The 19,329-nt window shown below is 51.5% G+C and overlaps 1 protein-coding gene across 2 annotated transcripts in view; it reads right to left on the minus strand.

Moving 5' to 3' along the window:
- ZNF777 (zinc finger protein 777) overlaps positions 1-18,549 on the minus strand; it is a 28,381-nt gene extending 9,832 nt beyond the window's left edge. The window contains exons 1-4 of one of the 2 annotated variants that reach the window (XM_044246818.1): positions 18,479-18,549; positions 12,939-13,790; positions 11,859-11,985; positions 9,636-9,749 (exon numbers count right to left, since the gene is read on the minus strand). In XM_044246818.1, the coding sequence (XP_044102753.1) occupies positions 9,636-9,749; positions 11,859-11,985; positions 12,939-13,775 (1,078 nt within the window). In that variant the 5' untranslated portion in view covers positions 13,776-13,790; positions 18,479-18,549. Of the gene's footprint in view, positions 1-9,635; positions 9,750-11,858; positions 11,986-12,938; positions 13,791-17,708; positions 17,840-18,478 lie in introns of those variants that run through there. The other variant, XM_044246817.1, reaches the window with a different exon arrangement.
- Between the last annotated feature and the right edge of the window lie 780 nt (positions 18,550-19,329).

Raw genomic sequence — 19,329 nt, forward strand, 5'->3', positions numbered from 1 at the left:
GCAAGAAATATTTTATTTCAGATTTCAAATATTTTTAGACTTTTTAAAAAGCTCATAGGCCCAAGACCTGTAATCATGTTTACTGAATAAAAAGGGCTAAGTTAAGTATTTCTATACTTAATATGAAACCCAGACGCCATAAAGTTAGTTATGGGTAAATTTGAATACATAGAAACTTAAAACTGATAAAATCTGAACATACAAAAATTCAAAATATCCATTCCACACACACACACACACAAATACTAAATACAAAGGTAAACCATATATTCAAAAACACAGGGGTACCTGAGTGGCTCAGTCGGTTAAGCGTCTGCCTTTTGCTCGGGTCGTGATCCCAGGGTCCGAGGATCGAGCCGGCATCAGAGCAGGGAGCCTGCTTCCCCCTCTCCACCCTGTTCACACGGTCTCTTTCTCAAATAAACTAATAAATAACTATATCTGCATGCATAGGATAACTTAACTTAAAAAAATTTTTTAAGACATTTTATTTCTGCACGAGAGTGAGCAAGTGCACACCCATTCATGTCCCAGGACCTGAGAGGAAGCCAGACGCTTAAGCAACTGAGCCACGCAGGTGCCCAATATGCTTAACTTTTAAAAAGCCTTTACAGATCGATGATAAAATGATGAATAATCCAAAAGGACCGTGATCAGAAGATAATTCCTAAGATAAGACATCCTTTTTATCAATAAAGGTATGAAAATAGGCTCAACATCATTACAGAAGTTGAGTGAAAGCATCAAAATACTATCTTTTCTACCCATCACCGTGGCAAATAATAACAAGATAAATAAAACCCACTATCAGCACGGGTATGGGGAGAGAGGCAGTCTCACGTTTGTGTACAAACCGGAGGTGTAGTAATTGGCACAACTGCTTTGAGGGACATTTAAAAAAAAAAAACCCCTTTTTTTTTAAGATTTTATTTATTTATTTGTCAGAGAGAGAGAGAGAGAGAGTGCACAAGCAGGCGAAGTGGTAGGGAGAGGCAGAGAGAGAAGCAGGCTCCCCAATGAGTAAGGAGCCCAATGTGGGACTCGATCCCAGGACACTGGGATCATGACCTGAGCATGAAGGCAGCGGCTTAACTCACTGAGCCACCCAGGCGCCCATGTTTTGAGGGACATTTTAAAATACATATCAAATTTTTGGGACTCCTGGGTGGCTCAGTTGGTTAAGCAGCTGCCTTCGGCTCAGGTCATGATCCCAGCGTCCTGGGATCGAGTCCCGTATCGGGCTCCTTGCTCGGCAGGGAGCCTGCTTCTGCCTCTGTCTGCCTGTGCTCACTCGCTCTCTCTCCCTCTCTGACAAATAAATAAATAAAATCTTTTAAAAAAATAAATAAAAAATAAAATACGTATCAAAATTTTAAATGGGTCTATCCTTGGACCCAGAAAGTTTATTTTTTTTTTTGTTTTTTTTTTTAAGATCTGATTTATTATTTGAGAGATGGAGAGAGCAGGGGAGTGAGCAGGGAGCCTGACTAGGGGCTCAAGTCCCAGGACTCTGGGATCATGACCTGAGCCAAAAGCAGATGCTTAACCAACAAGCCATGCAGGCGTCCCCACATATCTTTTTAAAAAACATTTTAAAAATCGGGGCACCGGGCTGGCTTAGTCCAAAGAGCGTGTGACTCTTGATCTCTGGGTCCTGAGTTCGAGCCCCAAGTTGGGTGCAGAGATTACTTAAATAAACGAACTTTAAAAAATAAAGAATAAAAAATTTTAAAAATGCATTAAGAAAGACTTTAAGGATATGCCAAAAACTTAAAAAATCTAACAAAGTGCAGCCATAAAGATGCTGGAAAGCCAATGTTGACCATCATTTCTCTGTTTTGAGCTGGTGAAGAAGGTTAATGTGGCAACACGGTTTTTACTTTCCAGTAAGTCTCTGAAGTTTCATCAGCATAATTCGGAAGGAATCAATGCAGAGAGGGAAAGCACCGCATTATTCTCTTCACTGAGTTCCTTCCAATTATGGGCTTGAGACTTTTGCTCTGTCCCTCCCCCCGCTCGTGATCTCTCTCTCTCTCTGAAATAAACAAATAAAATCTTTAAAAAGTTATACATGCACACAGGCTGAGGGTTAGTTTCTCAAAACTTGTTTTGATTTTTATTTTTAAAAAATTTTTAAAATAAACATTTATTTTGAAATATTTTCAGATTTTTTTTTTTGAAATATTTTCAGATTTACAGAAGAACTGTGACATTAGTACAGAGGAACTGTTTTTGTGACATCACTTTAAGCCTGCTGTGGTCTCCTTGGATTTATTTTATCATTTTCAGGTTTAGGTCACAAAGCTAATCCTCCTCTTAGGGATAAATCTGAAAGCGAACCATGACACAGAAACTTTACTCTGTCGTTAACATCCACGATACTGTTTTTACATGAAGTTTTAAAAAATTCTTTAAGATTTTATTTATTTGAGAGAGACAGAGGGAGCTCACAGAAGGAGAAGCAGACTCCCCACAGAGCAGGGAGCCCAACAGGGGGCTTGATCCCAGGACCTGCGATCACGACCTGAGCTGAAGCAGACGCTTAACCAACTGAGCCACCCAGACTCCCCACATGAAGTTTTTTTAACGTTACCAAAGCTTTAACAATTTTCAACACTTGTTTTTAAAAAGTTCTCCTCCGCGCCCAGCCGCACTTCCCCAGAGCAACACTTCCAATTCCTCCGGCTGACTCTTCTGTTCTCCCCTTCGTAACTCTAAGGAACACTCCTCTTGCTACTCCTTGAATTATCTTTCTTTTCTTTTTCAAAGATTTTACTTGTCAGAGTACGCGCGAGAGCAGACATGTGCGCGTGCACAGGCGGAGGGGCAGAGGGAGAAGCAGGCTCTCCGCTGAGCAGGGAGCCTGAAGTGGGGACTCGATCCCAGGACCCAGAATCATGACCTGAGCCCAAGGCAGATGCTTAACCCACTGAGCCACCCAGGCGCCCCCGGAAGCATCATACTTTTGTGTCGTGGATGTATTCGAGAAGTCCCTCGAATTTTCAGCGTAAACATCACCCGTCGGCTTCCAAGAGCTGGACAGGAGGCCCTCTCTCCCCGTCTAGGCGAATCTCTTCCAAATCCCTGAGCCTTCCATTTTAGTTTGCAAGTCCACTTGGAGGAATTTCGGGCATTTACATTATTAGATCACATAAATGTTACATAACATTGGACCATGGAGTATACCATAGCTATTTTCTACGTGTCTGTTGCTTTCCCTGGAGCTCACAATTCTTTCCTTGGCTCAGCTTACGAATTTCATTAAGTCAGCTTCAAACTCCCCGATCTCTTCTGCCTCTCCTCAAAGCATTCGGACATAATGGGTATTTCTCAGTTTCATCGACTTGGGAGAACAATTTTCTACAACCTCCTGATGTGCCCCAGCGTGGACCGGTTGCCTCCAGGTGCACAGCTGTCTTCTTAGGATCCCCCTTGGGACCACCCCCCTCCCCTCACTTCTGCTAAAACTCCCCACACCTCTTTCTTTGTGTAAGCAACTTGCCTCCCCCAGTTGGAGGAAGGGCGCACAGGAGACGACCTTGAAAATGTCTTGATTTCACCTCTCACATTTAATTCGAATCATCTGGCCGATATAAAACTCTAGAATGGTTGGAAAATATTTTCCAATTTTGAAATTTTAGAGAATTTTAAAGGTATTGCTCTACTGTCCTTTTCCGATATCACTGAAAAGTCCAAAGCCATTTTAATTCTTGTTCCTGTGTATGAGCTTTTTTTTTTTTTTTTCCTCTCTGAAGACTTGTAGGATCATTTTGACCTCAGCTGCCCAGAAATTTCTTTTTTTTTTTTTTTTTTTTTTTAAGATTTTATTTATTTATTTGACAGAGAGAAATCACAAGTAGATGGAGAGGCAGGCAGAGAGAGAGAAGCAGGCTTCCTGCTGAGCAGAGAGCCCGATGCGGGCCTCGATCCCAGGACCCTGAGATCATGACCTGAGCCGAAGGCAGCGGCTTAACCCACTGAGCCACCCAGGCGCCCTGCCCAGAAATTTCTTGCTGAGGTATCGAAGGCATGAGTCTGTTTTCATCCACTGTTCTGGATATTTGCTGGGCTCTTTCAGTCTAGAAAACCATGTCTTTCAGTGCTGAGAACTTTCCTTGAATTACTGCATTGCTAATTCCTTCTTCCCTATTTTTGCTTTTTTTCCCCTTTCCTTTCCTGTTCTTTTCTTTTCTCTTCTCCCTTCTTCCTTTGGTGGTTGTTGATATTCTTATTATCTGGATGTTGGACTTCCTTCCTTTACTTTTAAAAATCCTGTCACTACTTTCTTTTTTTGTCTTGTGCTCTATTTTCTGGGACATGTGCTCAACTTTATCTTATCAGCAGGGAACTGATGCAGGACTCAATCCCAGGACCCTGGGATCATGACCTGAGCCAAAAGCAGATGCTTAACCCACTGAGCCACCCAGGTGCCCCAATAAGCATTATACTGTCGTGTCATGGATGTATTCACTTCTTTTATCTCCTGAATGTGAAATACATATGTTATATATATTACATAAACAAATATATATATATGTGTTTAAACCCAGTTTTAAAAATCTCTCTGCATAGTCTCTGTTTCCTTGAAATTTATTTTTTCTGCTTTCTTTTCCTTTGCTCTTTCTATATTAGAGGCTTTCCCCAAATGTCTGCGGTAATGGTTACCTACTTATATTTACTTTACTTCTATTTAAAAGTAGAACACCCAAAAGAGATTGAAAAGTTTGGTGCCTTTAAGTAGGGCTTACTGGTGATGGACTTCCCACCGGGATGGCTTGTCTGAGTCATTTCCTGGGAAGATGCCAAGGGCTGGTCCCCGAAGTCTCCAGGCAAAACGCATCCAGTATGCTGCCTGGGGGTTTCATCCTGGATGTCTGCTTCGACTTGGGAGCCAGGTTGGGAGGAAGGCTGGAGATCTCAGTACCTGCATGTCCCGCTTCACTGCCAACCTTGCAGCCAGTGTGGTGTCCTGTCCTCCACGGGGCCCGGTGCCGCCTTCAGACATGGTCTTGTTCACCTTCTCCAGAGAAGTAGGCCCGGGTGTCCACCAGGGTTGGGAGAGGCAGATGCTGGCTGAGGGACCAAGGGAGGCCGTAGAGGGGAGGTGAAAGACGTCTGACCCATCTTCTGTTTTTAAGCCCACCTTTGCCCCATTTCCAGAGGTACCTACGGTCTCCGGTACTGCTCCTTTCCGAGTCTGGAGTAGGGGATGGGGGTGCGTTGCACGTGGAGTTTCTCTTCTGCATTCCCCAATCCCAATTTTGGATGTAGCTTTCTAAATCAGTGATCACCCAGCCATCTGCTCGCAGGGCTTCCAGAATGTGCTTGCTGTTGTCTCCCTGCTCACTCCTTCTAAAAGCCCTTCGCTCTTGCTTTAGAAGGATTCTGGGAGGTAGGAGTAAACACATGTTCAACCTGCCATCTTTAACTCGAAGTCTTTCTTCATGTGGTTTGTTTTTTTTTTTTAAATTATTTTTACTGAATAAGTAATACATACTTACTCGAGAACATTCTACAAAGCATAAAGAAATACGATTTTGTTACATTTCCATTCAATTTTTTCCCCCTATTTTTTGTTTACATCCCGGACTTCAAGTTACATTTCCATTTCTACTTCAGTCACTTCCCCTATCGACGGCTACTTCAGTCACTTCCCCTATCGACGGGATCCCGGCCATCAGCGTCAGGTGAGCAAAGCCCACCTGAAGCAAACAAGGTCGGCCCCCAGCTAAGGCCCCATATGTGCACTCCCCGCTCACGGCTACCCTTGAAACAGCGAGGATGCGTGCTGGCTCCTCCCTCCCCCGCCCGCTCAGCCCGCTCCGCTCCTACGGCCTTCCGCCCCATCACACCACCAGGTCACTGTCGCTGCCCACCTGCACGTCCCGCGGACGTGTCAGTCTTGCCTTACTAAGCCACACCGCGGAATTCAGCACGGCTGACCACACGCCCTCCTTCTGGAAACCCTCTCTTGAAAGACCCCACGACGCACTACCCTAACTTCCCGCGCTCTACCGCCTGAGCCAGCCAGGGCCCCAACTATCCTCCTGTCTTGCTACCTTTCTGACCAGTCCTTCCATTTCCTCCGGTTCCTCTGCCTCCTCCTTCCTTCTCCAACTCCTTCAACAGCGGTTCTCGGCGTTGGTTGTGTGTGAGAATTATCCTGGAACTGTTTTAAAGAACATTAATGCCTGGGCCCCTACCCAGACCAGTATATTCCAAATCTGCTCTAAAAGTCAGGGCTCCCAAGGGGATGGCCTGTGCTCTCTCCCGTCTCCCTTTGCAGACCGGCTCTATGCTACCAACGCCCAGATGTCTGTCTCTAGCTCAGATCTCGGCTTTTCACGCTTCCAGACTTTCTTCCATCCAGTGAATTCTCCTCCAGGCAACTGGAACTCCTACTCGCCCTTTAGGTTCCCACTAGAAAGTCGTCCATGCTGTGTGTCTCACGGGCCTGGATGCTTGCCTTCACAGCACCACTGCCTCCTTAATGTGTGGTTGGCGGGGGATGGGGTTAGTTATTGCTGTTGGTCTCCTGACATACTGCTTGGTCCAGAAAAACCCCTGAAGGGGCGCCTGGGTGGCTCCATTGATAAGCATCTGCCTTCAGCTTAGGTCATGATCTCTGGGTCCTGGGATCGAGCCCCCCGAGTCGGGGCTCCTAGCTCAGCGGGGAGTCTGCTTCTTCCTCTGCCACTCCCCCTGCTTGTGCTTGCTAATAAATGAAATCTTAAAAGCAAAAACAAGAACTAAAGAATAAACATGCAAATGAAACGTGCTATAAAAACTTCATTGATGATTTCAGTGGCCATATGAGAGTCTGCATAATGTAATATAGTATCTGTCCATCTTAATCCACAGTTTGGATTCTTTTTTTTTTTTTTAAGATTTTGTTTATTTATTTGATAGAGAGAGACACAGCAAGAAAGGGAACTCAAGCAGGGGGTGTGGGAGAAGGAGAATCAGGCTTCCCGCTGAGCAGGGAGCCCGATGAGGGGCTCAATCCCAGGATCCTGGGATCATGACCTGAGCCAAAGGCAGCCGCTTAACAACTGAGCCACCCAGGCGCCCCCACGGTTTGGATTATTTTCCGTGCTAGAGACTCTCAGAAAGCAAAGGAAATTCTTAGGTCAAGTATATGAACATTTTAAATATTTAAAACATATTTTAAGACTAAAAAAATATCAAATTGCTTTTCACAAAGACTGAGACCTTGGATTTCAGCCATGCCTTCTGGTTTGATTTTACTCTCCACTAATTTGTTAGGTAAAAATGGAACCTGGCTTCCCCAGACCTTCGTTACCCCCCTTCGAGGGCCATGTATGGGAGCCCCTGCTTGAGTGTTTTGAGAGCAGGGTCGATATCAGAAGCATTTTTGCCCTCAGGGATCCAAACCATAAAAAAATGGTTTATTGAATACATTCACTTTGCCAGTTCATAAAATTGTCATGTTCAGTGTACTTGGAACTCTGGAAAAATCTCAGGTTTCTAGGCTTTTCCCCACCAGTATCGCACCAGAGCCAGTTCTGCAGCCCCCCCCTTCTAAGGGGTGAGATGTGGGAGCTCTGGTAACAGGCTCTGCTAAGGGCAGGATCACAGAACAATCCTGCTCTCCAGCAGCCAGGGCCCTGGTCACACACGGGGGTGCGAGCCCCCAGCTGGCCCTGTGTGGCGGGGGTTCCCACGCCCTCCCCTGTGCTCCCTCCTGTCTGGGCTCCAAGCATCTGGGGATGGTCCATGGAACAAATGGCACATTCCAGCCACAGAAGGCAGCGTCTGTGATGCTCGGGCCGCGGACGCACGTGTACCACAACAAACCCGGCCTGGGGCCCAGTGGGCTGAGGTTTTTTGCTTTCGATTCTGGCCCTGCTCTGTGGGAGGCCCGTCTGTGACGAGGGTGTGAACAAGCAGACAGGGGCAGGGGACAGAGGCTGTCGTCCCAGCGCGTGTGAGAGAATGCGCGCGGAGCAGTGCCTAGACCACAGAACCCCACCGGGACATCAGATTTTAGGGATCTACCCTGACCCACTCGCCCAGATTCTCATTCTCTGCCTCCCAGGCCTGGTTCTTAATTCTTCTGCTTTGAATTTCTCTCTTCTTCCCATGTGATCCTTGCTTTTGTCTGTGGCCACTCAAATTTGTGGACACAGACTTATTTTTTTCTAAACCAAAGGACCTTCTGGCACACGCCATGCTTTGTTCCCAAGTCCCCAGTCTCACTTGCTTATATTGTATTTTTTATTTTTATAAAGATTATTTATTTATTTATTTGACAGAGAGATCACAAGTAGGCATAGAGGCAGGCAGAGAGAGAGGAAGGGAAGCAGGTTCCCCACCAAGCAGAGAGCCTGATGCGGGGCTTGATCCCAGGACCCTGGGATCACGACCTGAGCCAAAGGCAGAGGCTTAACCCAATGAGCCACCCAGGCGCCCCTCACCTGCTTCTAAATCATGATTTTTGTCTGCCAGAATGAACCGAGACTGGCCTCTACTCTCAACTTAAATCTCTCGCAAATCTCCAGGAAGGAAGGGTACTGGACTGCTCTGAGGGATGCCGGCACTTATTCTTCCAGAGGCTTCTGTCTCTTCTGTCACTTACAGCTCTCAGTCACCGGAGCTGACTTCACCCTAGATGTTGCTGGACCTCCTGCGAGGATCCAGCTGACAGGTCCCAGAACCAACGACATTATTTCGTAACTAGACCTGGCCTCTGGCTCTAGTGAGTTCTCTGGCTGGATTATCCTTTTTCCAAAGGCAGGATCACCCATGATGTCTGGCTGTGAAGGACAAGGATCGGCTTCCACTGCAGACCTTCAAGGTAGATGATTCAAGTCCAAAGGCAATTCCAAAGCAGGAGCTCCACAAACAGACCACGCTCCGCAAGAGCTCCAGCAGGGCAGGCACGTGGGCCACGGACACGGGGGCTGGCGAGGGACGAAGCCTACGCAGAATGACGGCGCCTGGGGTTTACTGGGCTGCCAGTACAGCCCAGGCACCCCATCAGGCCCTAGAGACTAGGACCCGTCCTATTCTACGGATGGGGAAAATAAGCTTCCCCAAAAGGCCAAGTTATCTTAATCAGACCGCCGGTGAGCACAGAAGCCGGGATTCAAAAACGCAGGTATCTGACGCCGGGGTCCACACTTGAGACACACGCCTTTCCGCCGCCTCTGTCACACCAGCCCATCCATACACCGTTCTGCACATCGCACAACGTCTCCCGTCCAGTCTGTCTGTCCCTATCCCTCCACTGACCGGCTGCAGGACCGGGGTGTGCAACCCTCTCTGGAATGCTCCACGAGGCACCAACTCTAGCACCCTGACAAGTGACCGCTTTTCTTTCAGTTCTGGTTTTGTTTCCCGCCAAGAGGGGGAGTGACACCTGGTCATGTCAGAAACTCCCCAAGATGATGAACCCAACGGTGTCCTAATTTCCCAGCCACTTGGGCCACTGGTGGGGAGCAGGGGGGTCAAGGAGGCGTCAGGCAGGTCTCGCACCTGCAGGCCTCCTTCCCGCACACAGCCGCTAACACAGCCCTCTGGGGTCTGCTGCGGGTGGCGACACCCCACGCCGGGCCCCCTGAGGGCTGGAAGACCTGGAACGCAGAGCTCTGGGCCACCCAAGAGCCACTCACCAGCACTGGGATCTGCAGGCGTCTCGCCTTCCTCGGAGTCCTCCTGCTCCTGCACGGTCGGCCTCTCCCCACGCTCCATCTGCGACATGAGGTCTGGTTTGGAAATTGCATAGTCTGGGCAGAAGGAAGGAAAGAAGACATGCTGTGTGGTGAGGTTGTAAAGGTGTCACCTGTGTGAGTGGGACACGAGGAGGAGCCCCGTGGTCAGTGGCAGTGCTGGAAAAGAGATGCGCCCGGTTCCCAGCCCTCCTCCTGAAGGCCCCCGCGGTGAGTAGGCCTGTGCGTGCATGTGGGAGGGGCCTGCACGCGTGCGGGGTGGGGGGCAGCAGCCATGTGCACACCAGCAGGAAGTGACCCTGTCGCTGGTGGCTGGGGCGGCGACATGTCATGCCTTTTCATGACAAAGGCACACGAGAGTTGAAATTTTATAGGGTAAAAAAACGAATCCTGACAAAAATCCAGAAGCTAAAACTTTAAGCACGGATAGTGTCCCTCACATTTAAAAAAGTTTAAAGCTCTCTGGAAATGAAGTTACCAGATGAAGACACGTGGAGGAGACGCATACGCGTGTGCGCCCACACATGGCTTCTTTGTAAATGGTTAACATCCGTTATTCTATCTAAAGAGCCACCATGATTCGTACAAGATAAAAAAGCAACTGTAAAGAGGTAATTCATAGAAGAAATGCAAATGGCCAGTAAAGACAGGAAAAGATGCACTAGCTCACTACTCATCAAAAAAAAAAAAAAAAAAAAAACCCCATATGAAAATAATGAGGTGTCATTCTTCACTCATCAGAAAGGACAACTATTTAAAACAAGGCCATCAGTTTGAGCCCTGGCGTGCAGAGACAGCACTGCCACGCTCAGGGGCGTGAAGGTCACAGCCTTCAGGAGAAGTGGCCACAATACTGTGAGCGGGCCTCCTCTTCGCCCAGGAGACGCCCTCCTCAGAAGCTGTCCTCCTGCGGTACCCAGACAGGAGCACAGGGACACATGGGGACGCGGAGTCCGGACTCGGCAGCAGGCAGGAGATGCGATCAGCCTGCTCCCTGCCCACAGCGAGAAGGTCAGACGCCCAGCGGCTCCCTGGAGGGCCACACATCCTTCTGAACAGGACTACCTGTGCAACTGTGAAAAGCAGCCTAGGGCCCATCCTTCAATAGAGTTAAGTCACCGGTCCCCATCCGTGCGGGCCACAGGGGGCCTGTGCACAAGCTTGTGTTTGCACGTGCACAACTGAGGATGGGAAGCAACGCAGGCTGAAGGGATTGTGCTGGTTACCTCTGGGGGGGCACAGGGGCTGCTCTTTATTCTTTAAATCTAAATTGTTAAATTTTCAACAATTTCAATAAACCGAAATTTCAATTATGCATATACTTTAAAAAGAAAAGAAAAAATGAGTCAAATAGAAGAAAGTTCTCTTAATGGGGAGGTATGTGGATATTCAATGAACGACTCTAGCAAGAATCCAAGTTTCTAAGCATAGACTTGCACATGTAAATGTTTTCCTTTTTTTGCGTGCCCAAAGAGTTCCCCACACCGACAGAAGGATATGTATAAAAATGAAGTATATTCTCCCAGGTTTTCCTCCTGAAATACTCTTATTAATGGAAACAATAAGAATGCACAGACTTCTGGGGAAGAGAGTCCTTGGTGAGACTGTGACTTGCTGGTGGAACCCAGCATGAGCGTCGACCCCCCAGGTCACAGCCTCCTCTCTGCACAGAGGAGATAAGAACCCGGGGGACGCAGGCTGTCCATCAGTGACAGTGTTCAGTCACACTGAATGGGCAAAGGGGAGCGAGGGCTCATGCCTGTCCCAGTGCCCTCTCAGGAGAAGTGGGGATTAAGTAACTTGATTCTCATAAAGCCCTTCACACTCTGCTTTGTAACAATTTCCTGGACAGACTCATGAAACATATACGTACAGAGCCAGGAGGAAATAATGTAGAGGTTGGACCCTGACATCTGTCTCCTTCCCACCTGTCCCCGTGGCTTCTCAGTGGAGTGGTGCTCTGTCTACCCGCTGTCCTCATCTCTGCTACCCTGGTGCCTGGGGGCGTTTGTGCTAACTGGTCGTGAACCAGTTAGAAAAACTGAAATTCGGGTTTTCTTGTTTCTGAGTATTGGGAGGACTGGCACTCAGAACTCCCCACGTCTCCAAATGAACCTCAGGCTCGTGTCAAGGAAGCCCCCCAGCGTGGGTGAACCTTCTCCTTACCCATAGAAACCAGAGACTCGTAGTTGCCCCGCATCACGTTCTTGTAGAGCTCCTTCTGCCACTCAGACAGGTTCCCCCACTCCTGCTCGGAGAAGTGGACGGCGACATCATCGAAGGTGACAGGAACCTGGAACCACACAAACTCAGCTTGGACCACCTGGACAGCAGTCACGGGCCCTCAGCCGCCAAATCCCAAGGTAACGAATGGCTCTCAGCCCCAGGCCCTGGCTCAACGTCCTTCTCCCGGGACTGCAGTGGGAAAGGCCCAACGGCCCAGCGGTGGCCTCTCTAGAAATCTGGCCTGACTTCAGCCACTGTCCTGGCCCCACAGAGTAAGGGTCTTGTTTTGTCTGGTCTGTTTTTCTGTCTAATGGGATAATCCTTGCGGCTACAAAGCATGGTCTGCAGACCAGCAGCACTGACACCGGGGAATTTGCTAGAAATGCAGACCCTCAGGCCCCAATCTAGACCCACTAAATCAGATTCTGCATTTAGTAAGATCGCCACACTAACATTTGAGAAGGGCTGGCATAGAGAATGCAGTCCAAGTCCCGTCCCTACATAAGGCTGTGTACAGGGACAACACACAAAGAACAGAAAGAAAACCAGTCCACATTCAAGTTCAGGATCTTCTGGGAAAATAATATTAAAACCTAACTATTCTCTAGTTTTTTAGGATATCTCTTGAAATCACATTTTTACTGGCATTAACATAATTTCTAAGTCAACTGATAAAAACATGGAGCAGGACAGAGCCCTAGAACCTTCCACCAAGGTCTCCGTCCACCTCTGACAGTGAACTCCCAACGTTCACACCAAGTCCCACTCACTGTGACCTGAATGCCCTTCGGAACCGACCATCCCTGATCACTAGGAGGTCCTCTGACCTGTTCACCCAGAGCTTAACCAACAGGACAAACACGATGTTGGCGTGTCTTGTGCTTGGTGAAGTCATGCTAGCAACTAGGTATCATTATATCTGTCTCCTTAACCACCTCTTTTTCCTTCTTTTATATGAAATTCCTAAAACACATGCAATTCGGATCCCTCCTTGGGAGGCCCCAGTTGGGATGGCTTTACCTTGGGGACCTCTCCATTGCTGCCCGGGGGCAGGCGCAGGATCCAGAAATTTCGGTTTTTCAGCAGGTTCTCCATGTTCTCCAGCCGCCTCTGCAGCAGCCCGTACTCCTGCAGCAGGGTCCCCAGCACAACCCACTTGCTCTCCAGGTGGTTTGCAAACTCCACGGCCGTCTTCTCGCAGTCCGCCAGCTTCTTCTCGGCCGTCCCCGTCCGCCCCTCCAGGGTCAGGAGCCGCATGGCCTGGGCCTCCAGTTTCCTCTCCACCGCTTGGACGGCAGCCCACACGGCCAAGCGGGTGATCTCCGCCGTAGGGAGTGGTGTGTCCTTCTGGGCTGCAGAAGAGATCTGGAAGGGAGTATCTTTTTGGGAAACGGGGCTCTGAAGCAGGGGGTCCATGTCAGTCTCCGGAACTGTGGGGGAAAGGGACAGGGGGTCTTTCTCGGGAACTTCAGGCGAGTGGAGTGGGGCTTCTTGGTGGGGGGTGGAGTGGGAGAGAAGTGATATTTCTTGTTCAGCAGCAGCTGGGGGTGGATACTGGGTCTCTTCTTGGGAAGTCAGGGGACCCTGGAGATGAGTCTCTTGCTCAGAAGCGGCCGGATACAGGAGTGAGGGTCCCTTCTGGAGAACATGCGGCATTCGGCCAGAGGTCTCTAGCTTGGGAGTCTGGGGCAGGGAGCCTTGTCGGGGAATGGGGGGAGACGAAGAAGGAATCTCTTTGGGGGGAAGAACACGGGACTGAAACAGAGTCTCTCGGGGGATCCCGGCAGGGGCCTGACGTGGGGTTTCTTCTTGCAGAACACTGGGGAATGACAGAGGTGACGAGCGTTGGGTCTCCATGTCCAGCTGCTGGACCTGTGTTCAAGGAGAGAAAGGACAGGATTGAAGGCCACAGAATCCAGATGGCAAAGTAAATGCCAAAGATCGGCACCCACCGAAAAGGGTCATGGGTTTCCTGGTAATAAGATACACTGCGCGGACACGAGTCTCTTCTTGAGAGCCTAGAGCTGATTTAGGTATCAATTATGAAACTATTATTAACAACAAAGAAAAGGTGGCCACCTTCTGTGTTGGTAGAGCTGTCTCTTTCTTCACAACACACATCTCATGGGGACCGCCCAGGACTAGAAGTGGATGAGAGGACAAGATAGAGGCCTCTGCTCTCGGTCCTGCTCACGCCGACTGTTGCCGGCTCACTCGGCCTCTCTGTTCTCGGTGTCCTTGCCCGTAACGCAAAGACAGTATCTGACACACCTGCCACCTCATGGAGTTTGAGCACGGAGCATCAAAGAAAATAAGACTTTGTAAACCAAAAGAGCAGAACTGTCAGTGCCGGGCACCGTTATGACCCCCAGACTCCCAGCAAGGTGGGAGGAGACCCCAGTGGGGCCAGGGCTATTAAAGGACTTCCCTCGACGAGGAACTTGACATGTGGCCCCACTGCTCCTGCTTGTGTCAGGAGGCAGTCCCTGTGCCCTCTGTCTTAAGGGAAAACTTAAGGGAAACCTTAAGTTTCCCCGACTCTGATCAAAGCTGAACTGTGGACTTATCAATACAATTTCACCAAGCATGTCTATGGAGAGAGGCCGAATGGGCTTCTGGGTATCCCAGGCAGACAGAGAGAAGAGACACCCTGCCCGAGCCAGGCCAGGGGACAGCAGTTCAGCCCCTTGTACGCGGGAGCCAAAGCGCCCGGGGCTGATGGGCCCCTACTGCAGGAGGCGTGCTCTGGTGGTCTGAGTTCCTCCCTGTGGTCTGCGAGGTGGGGAAGGAGAAGCAAAGGCCTGGAGAGGCTGGAAATGGAGCGGAAGTCAGCCAATCTGGGACTCTCGTCAAGACTGGCGGGCGACTAGAACTGACATAAAGACTGACTCCTTTGGGGATTTTCATTATTCACTCTCTCCCTGTTCCCCACCTAAGCCACATTCGTGTTGGGAGAATTCTTGTGTCACCAGGGAGGTGAAGCCAAGATCTTCTGAGTGGCCAGCTCTGGGTTTACTGAGCCCATCAAGAGCGCTATCGGAACCGAACCGAAGTTCTTCTATAACATGTTTGTCCATTTGCTCGTATCTTCCTTCAACCAATCTGCTGAAGGACCCACTGCTGTGCCACGTACAAGTGATCTTTAATGTAACTGGAATCCCCATTCTCTTCGTTTGAAAGGGAGCATATCCAGTCTGACACAGAGGATGTGCTCAATGAATGTCTGCTGAATGAATGAACAATATAAATGATTGGGTCACGTGAAAAAACAATGTTAGGGGACAGAATGACATTGCTTCGGCCATCTATCAGAGCCGTCTCAACTAATTTGTGTCTCCTACCACTTTCCTTCCTTTATTTGCTCATTCATTCACTTACGAGGCCTTCACCGAGACTGCACCACACGTTAAGCCAAGAACTGGAAACCGAAGGCCTGTGCAGGCGGAATGTTCTCAAGGTAGTATGATCCAATAGTTCTGCAGCTAACCAGATGTGAGAGCTTCTTAGTCAGATAACAGCTAGCAGTTAGTCAGCACTTACTGTGCGCCCTGAACTGTGTTGAGCATTTCAAAGGGCTCTCTCTCACGTCATCCTCAGGAAGCCCTACGAAACTGGGACTCTGAGAACTGTTACCCACACTTAGCACAGGGAGGCGTGGAAGTTTGGAGAGGCCAACCCGCTCGCCCAAGGTCACACCGCAGGCTGGCCGCAGACACCGCAGGTTGCCTCTGGGCCTCAGCTGTCAACCCAGGTAGCAGGTCAGGTTAAGTGTTCTGAATCCTTCCTGCCTCTAAAATTCAGAGAAGCCTGGAGAGTAAACACAGACTCGTGGGAGGGTCTATGGTTGGCAAGGCCTTACCCATAAAGACATTTCATAGACCCTTTAAAAAACTAATGAAAGTTGTGGATTCTCTCCCTCAAAAAACTAACAAAACAAAACAAAACAAAACCACAGGCGGGCACACACACACAATTCTGCAAACACTTTCAACGGGTTCACAGACCCCAAAACCTGGGGATTCATCAAGCTATGTCTCAACTTGTCACAGGTAAGGGCAGACAGGACAGCCCTCTGGGACAGGAGCCTCAGATGCCAGGGGAAAATGACCAGCATAACAGAACACAATAGGCATATTATGGCCCTGTCCTTCGAGGGGGGATTAGGGTATTTGCCTACAACTAATGGGAAGGAAAAATCCCCGGAGGCCAAGTTAGTCTCCCTGAGTAATACACGGGTTTAACTAAAACAATGAAAAAACTAATTATAATAATAAAAAGCTCCAGTACAGTACCTAAAGCCTAAAGCCAGCAGAGTAAGATACGGTTACCAACTAGTCTAATCAGAGCTCAAAGGAAAATACCGTTTCTTTGCTGTTACTAGACTGGCTCTCTCCACTTTCAGATTTGGAGGACTGTAGAAGGATGAGGGGGCACAGGAACATACCTGTCCTCTACCCCCAAATTAAAGCCCCTTGCTATAATGTCCTCCGTGTCAGTAAACCTGTGGCTCAATTTTACCCTAAGCATAAAGAGAGGGATGGAGCTATAAATGTAGTATCTAAGATTAATAAGCTTGCATTCTCAAACTGTTGTGGGCAGGGGGAGAATTCTAGACTATAGATCATAGGATTTAACCCACCCTCCCTACCTCGTGCATCCCAAGTGGATGGGGTCCCCCAGGACTCATGCATATTAGCAGAAAAAAATATATCACCATTCATACCGATTTATAAAAAAGCCATGCCATTTTCTTGAATGACCCAGTGTGGTTAACTCAGAATTATATACCATTCAAGGGCCCTGGAGACCGAAGCCCAGAGGTAGGCATTTTTAAATCTCCATTTTGCTGTATTTTTCCAATAGATGATTACTATTTTTATTGAACCAGGAGGCTCTTTAGAAAGCACGTATCCCGACCCCCTCCACACAACAGTAAACTGAGGCTCACAGGCGCTGACTCCCAGCAGCCATCCTGCTCTCCAGCACGGCCACTGCATCTCAAAGAGCAGGTCTGCGGGGAGATTTCAGGGCTGGTTTTTAAGAATGGCCCACTAAGCAGGACCACCGGCCACGAAAACCCTTAGGAGCTCGATCCCCAGACCCCATCCGTCTGGACACCCAAAATCTGGTGGGGGGGGGCTCCAGACGCAGAAGCTGGAGGCCCAGGCGCCCGAGCCCGAGGGTCACCTGCTCCCCACGACGCAACGGCTCGGCTGGGCGCTGCCGAGCCTCTCACCCCGCCGTCACCTCCCCCCCGACGGGCCGCGTCCACCGCGCGCCGGGCCAGGCCCCTAACCCAGGGGAGGCCGCCACCAGAGCCGCCCCCTCCCCGTCCAGGCCCGCGGCCCGAGAAGGCTGGCATTTCTGGGGACGCGGGCACCGGGCCACGGAGGATTCGCTACGTGACCTTGGGGCAGGCCGGGCAGGTCGCCGCCAGGAGTCTGTGCCTCAGTGTCTCCGCTCTGCGAAATGGGGAGAGCCGCGTCAGCGCCGCGCTCCGGCCGCGGGAGGCTCGGCGGGGGCGAGCTCTGCGGAAAACGTGCGGCGGCAACCCCGACGGACGCAGCGCCGGCTCCGCAGGGAGCGAGGCGCGCCGCCCCGGGCGCCCACCTCCGGGCCCGCGAGCGAGCCAGGCCCCGGCGTCCCCGCAGCCTCGCCCGGACGGCGGCCGGATCCTCGGCCCCGCTCCCATCCCGCAGCCCGCCCCCCCCTGCCGCCCCCGTTAAGGGGCGCGCGAGCCCGCCGGGCCCCCCCCCCAACCCCCCACGTCGCGGCGTTTCTGTCCCTTACCGAGACCCCAGGCCGGGCCGCCGAGCCCGGGACGCGCAGGCCGTCCCCCGGGCCCCGAGTCCGCGCGTCCGTGCGCGCGCGGGCCGCCCTCACCGGAGCCGGGGCCGCCTCGGCCATGGCCGTGCGCTGTCCGGCCCGGCCCGGAGTCGCCGCCGCCGCCGCGCGGCCCCGCGCAGGCCGGCCCCCCGGCCTCTCCGCAGGCGGCGCCTGCCCGGCCCTGCCTTCCCCCGCCCGGGCTCGCGCGGCCGTCGGGCCCGGCCTGCTCAGGGCGGGCGGGGACGGAGCGGCCGAGCCGGGCGGCGGCGTCGGAGCGGGGCGCGCGGCGGTGCGGGCGGCCGGGCGGGCTGCGCCCCGGCCGCGAGCTGGGCCCCGGCCCTCAGCACCGGCCCCCGGCCCGCGCGCGGCCCCTCTGCGGCCGCGGCTGCGACCCCGGCTCCGGCCCCGGCCCCGGCTGCGAGCTGCGCTGCCGTCCCGGCGCCTCTTCAGCAGGGGAGCTGCACAGCAGCTGCCATGTTGATACAAACTGCATCCTGGGAGGCATGTCCCTCTCAGGCCGTTTAAAGAGAAACACTCCGAGGCTCGTCGGAGGCTGCAGGAACCCAGACAGCTCCATCTACAGCCGGTAGGAGCGAACAGTGTCGAGCGAGCAGCCGGGCGGCGACGGACACGCCCTGAGCCCCGGGCCAGCCCGTCGTGGAGCCCGGGCCGAACCGCGCGGCCTGCCCCCCCCCCCGCCGCCCCCCGCCGCCCCCCCCACCCCGGCCTCTCACCTGGGGTCCTCGCCTCCCCGGGCAGCCTCGGGCGAGACCCGGAGGCGGGAGAGCCGAGCACAAACCGCCGCGCGCGGCCGAGGCGACGTGCTGGGGTCTGGAGGCGGCTTGATTGGCTCCGACAGCCTTCCTCCCGCCGGATCCCCCTGCTCCTCTCAAACCCAGAACCCGGGTCGTTCCCTTTCAAAACCTGCGCTCACAAAGGGATCTAAGAAACCCGTCACACCAAAGCGAGCCCGGGTTCATGTGACCAGCTCTGTGCAGTCCGGGTTCCGGGGAAGCGGACTGTGGTTCCAAGGGTAACAAGGGGGTTGGGTGCTTTTGTGAAATGCCCGAGTGTTGTTTTCGACAGGAGAGGACACAATTCCGAGAATCATAGAGTGCTGGGGCTGGAAGGGGCCGGACCCGGCATTTGGGAGGAAACTGAGGCCGAGTGGGAAGGGACATGTTTACCCCAAGTTGCCTTCCAGCCCCTTGCAGGAATGCTCTTTGTAACCTTGAGAGATAGCCCGAAAGAAAGGGTAGAGCTTGGAGTTGGCGGCTCCCTTTCCTGGACAGGTTCAGGTACACCCATATTTATGGAACATCTAGCAGGAGGCAAGAACCAGAAATGAAATGGGGGGTGGGGGGCGAGGAAGAGAGAAAGTACAGGCAGGCCTCCTGGATACACGTGAGAAAACCCAACTGGAACTAACTTGAGTGGGGGAGGGGGAAGAAAAGTAGAATATTTTTGTTCACCTAATGGGACCCCAGGGAGGCCAGGGGTGGAGCTGCCTTAGAAGGCGACAGGAGCAGGGCTCAGTCCGCCGGCGGAGTAGATAGATGTCTCTTTAAAAGTGGAAAGTTATGGA

Source organism: Neovison vison, chromosome 4 (genome assembly GCF_020171115.1).
Source record: "Neovison vison isolate M4711 chromosome 4, ASM_NN_V1, whole genome shotgun sequence".
Taxonomy (NCBI): Eukaryota; Metazoa; Chordata; class Mammalia; order Carnivora; family Mustelidae; genus Neogale; species Neogale vison.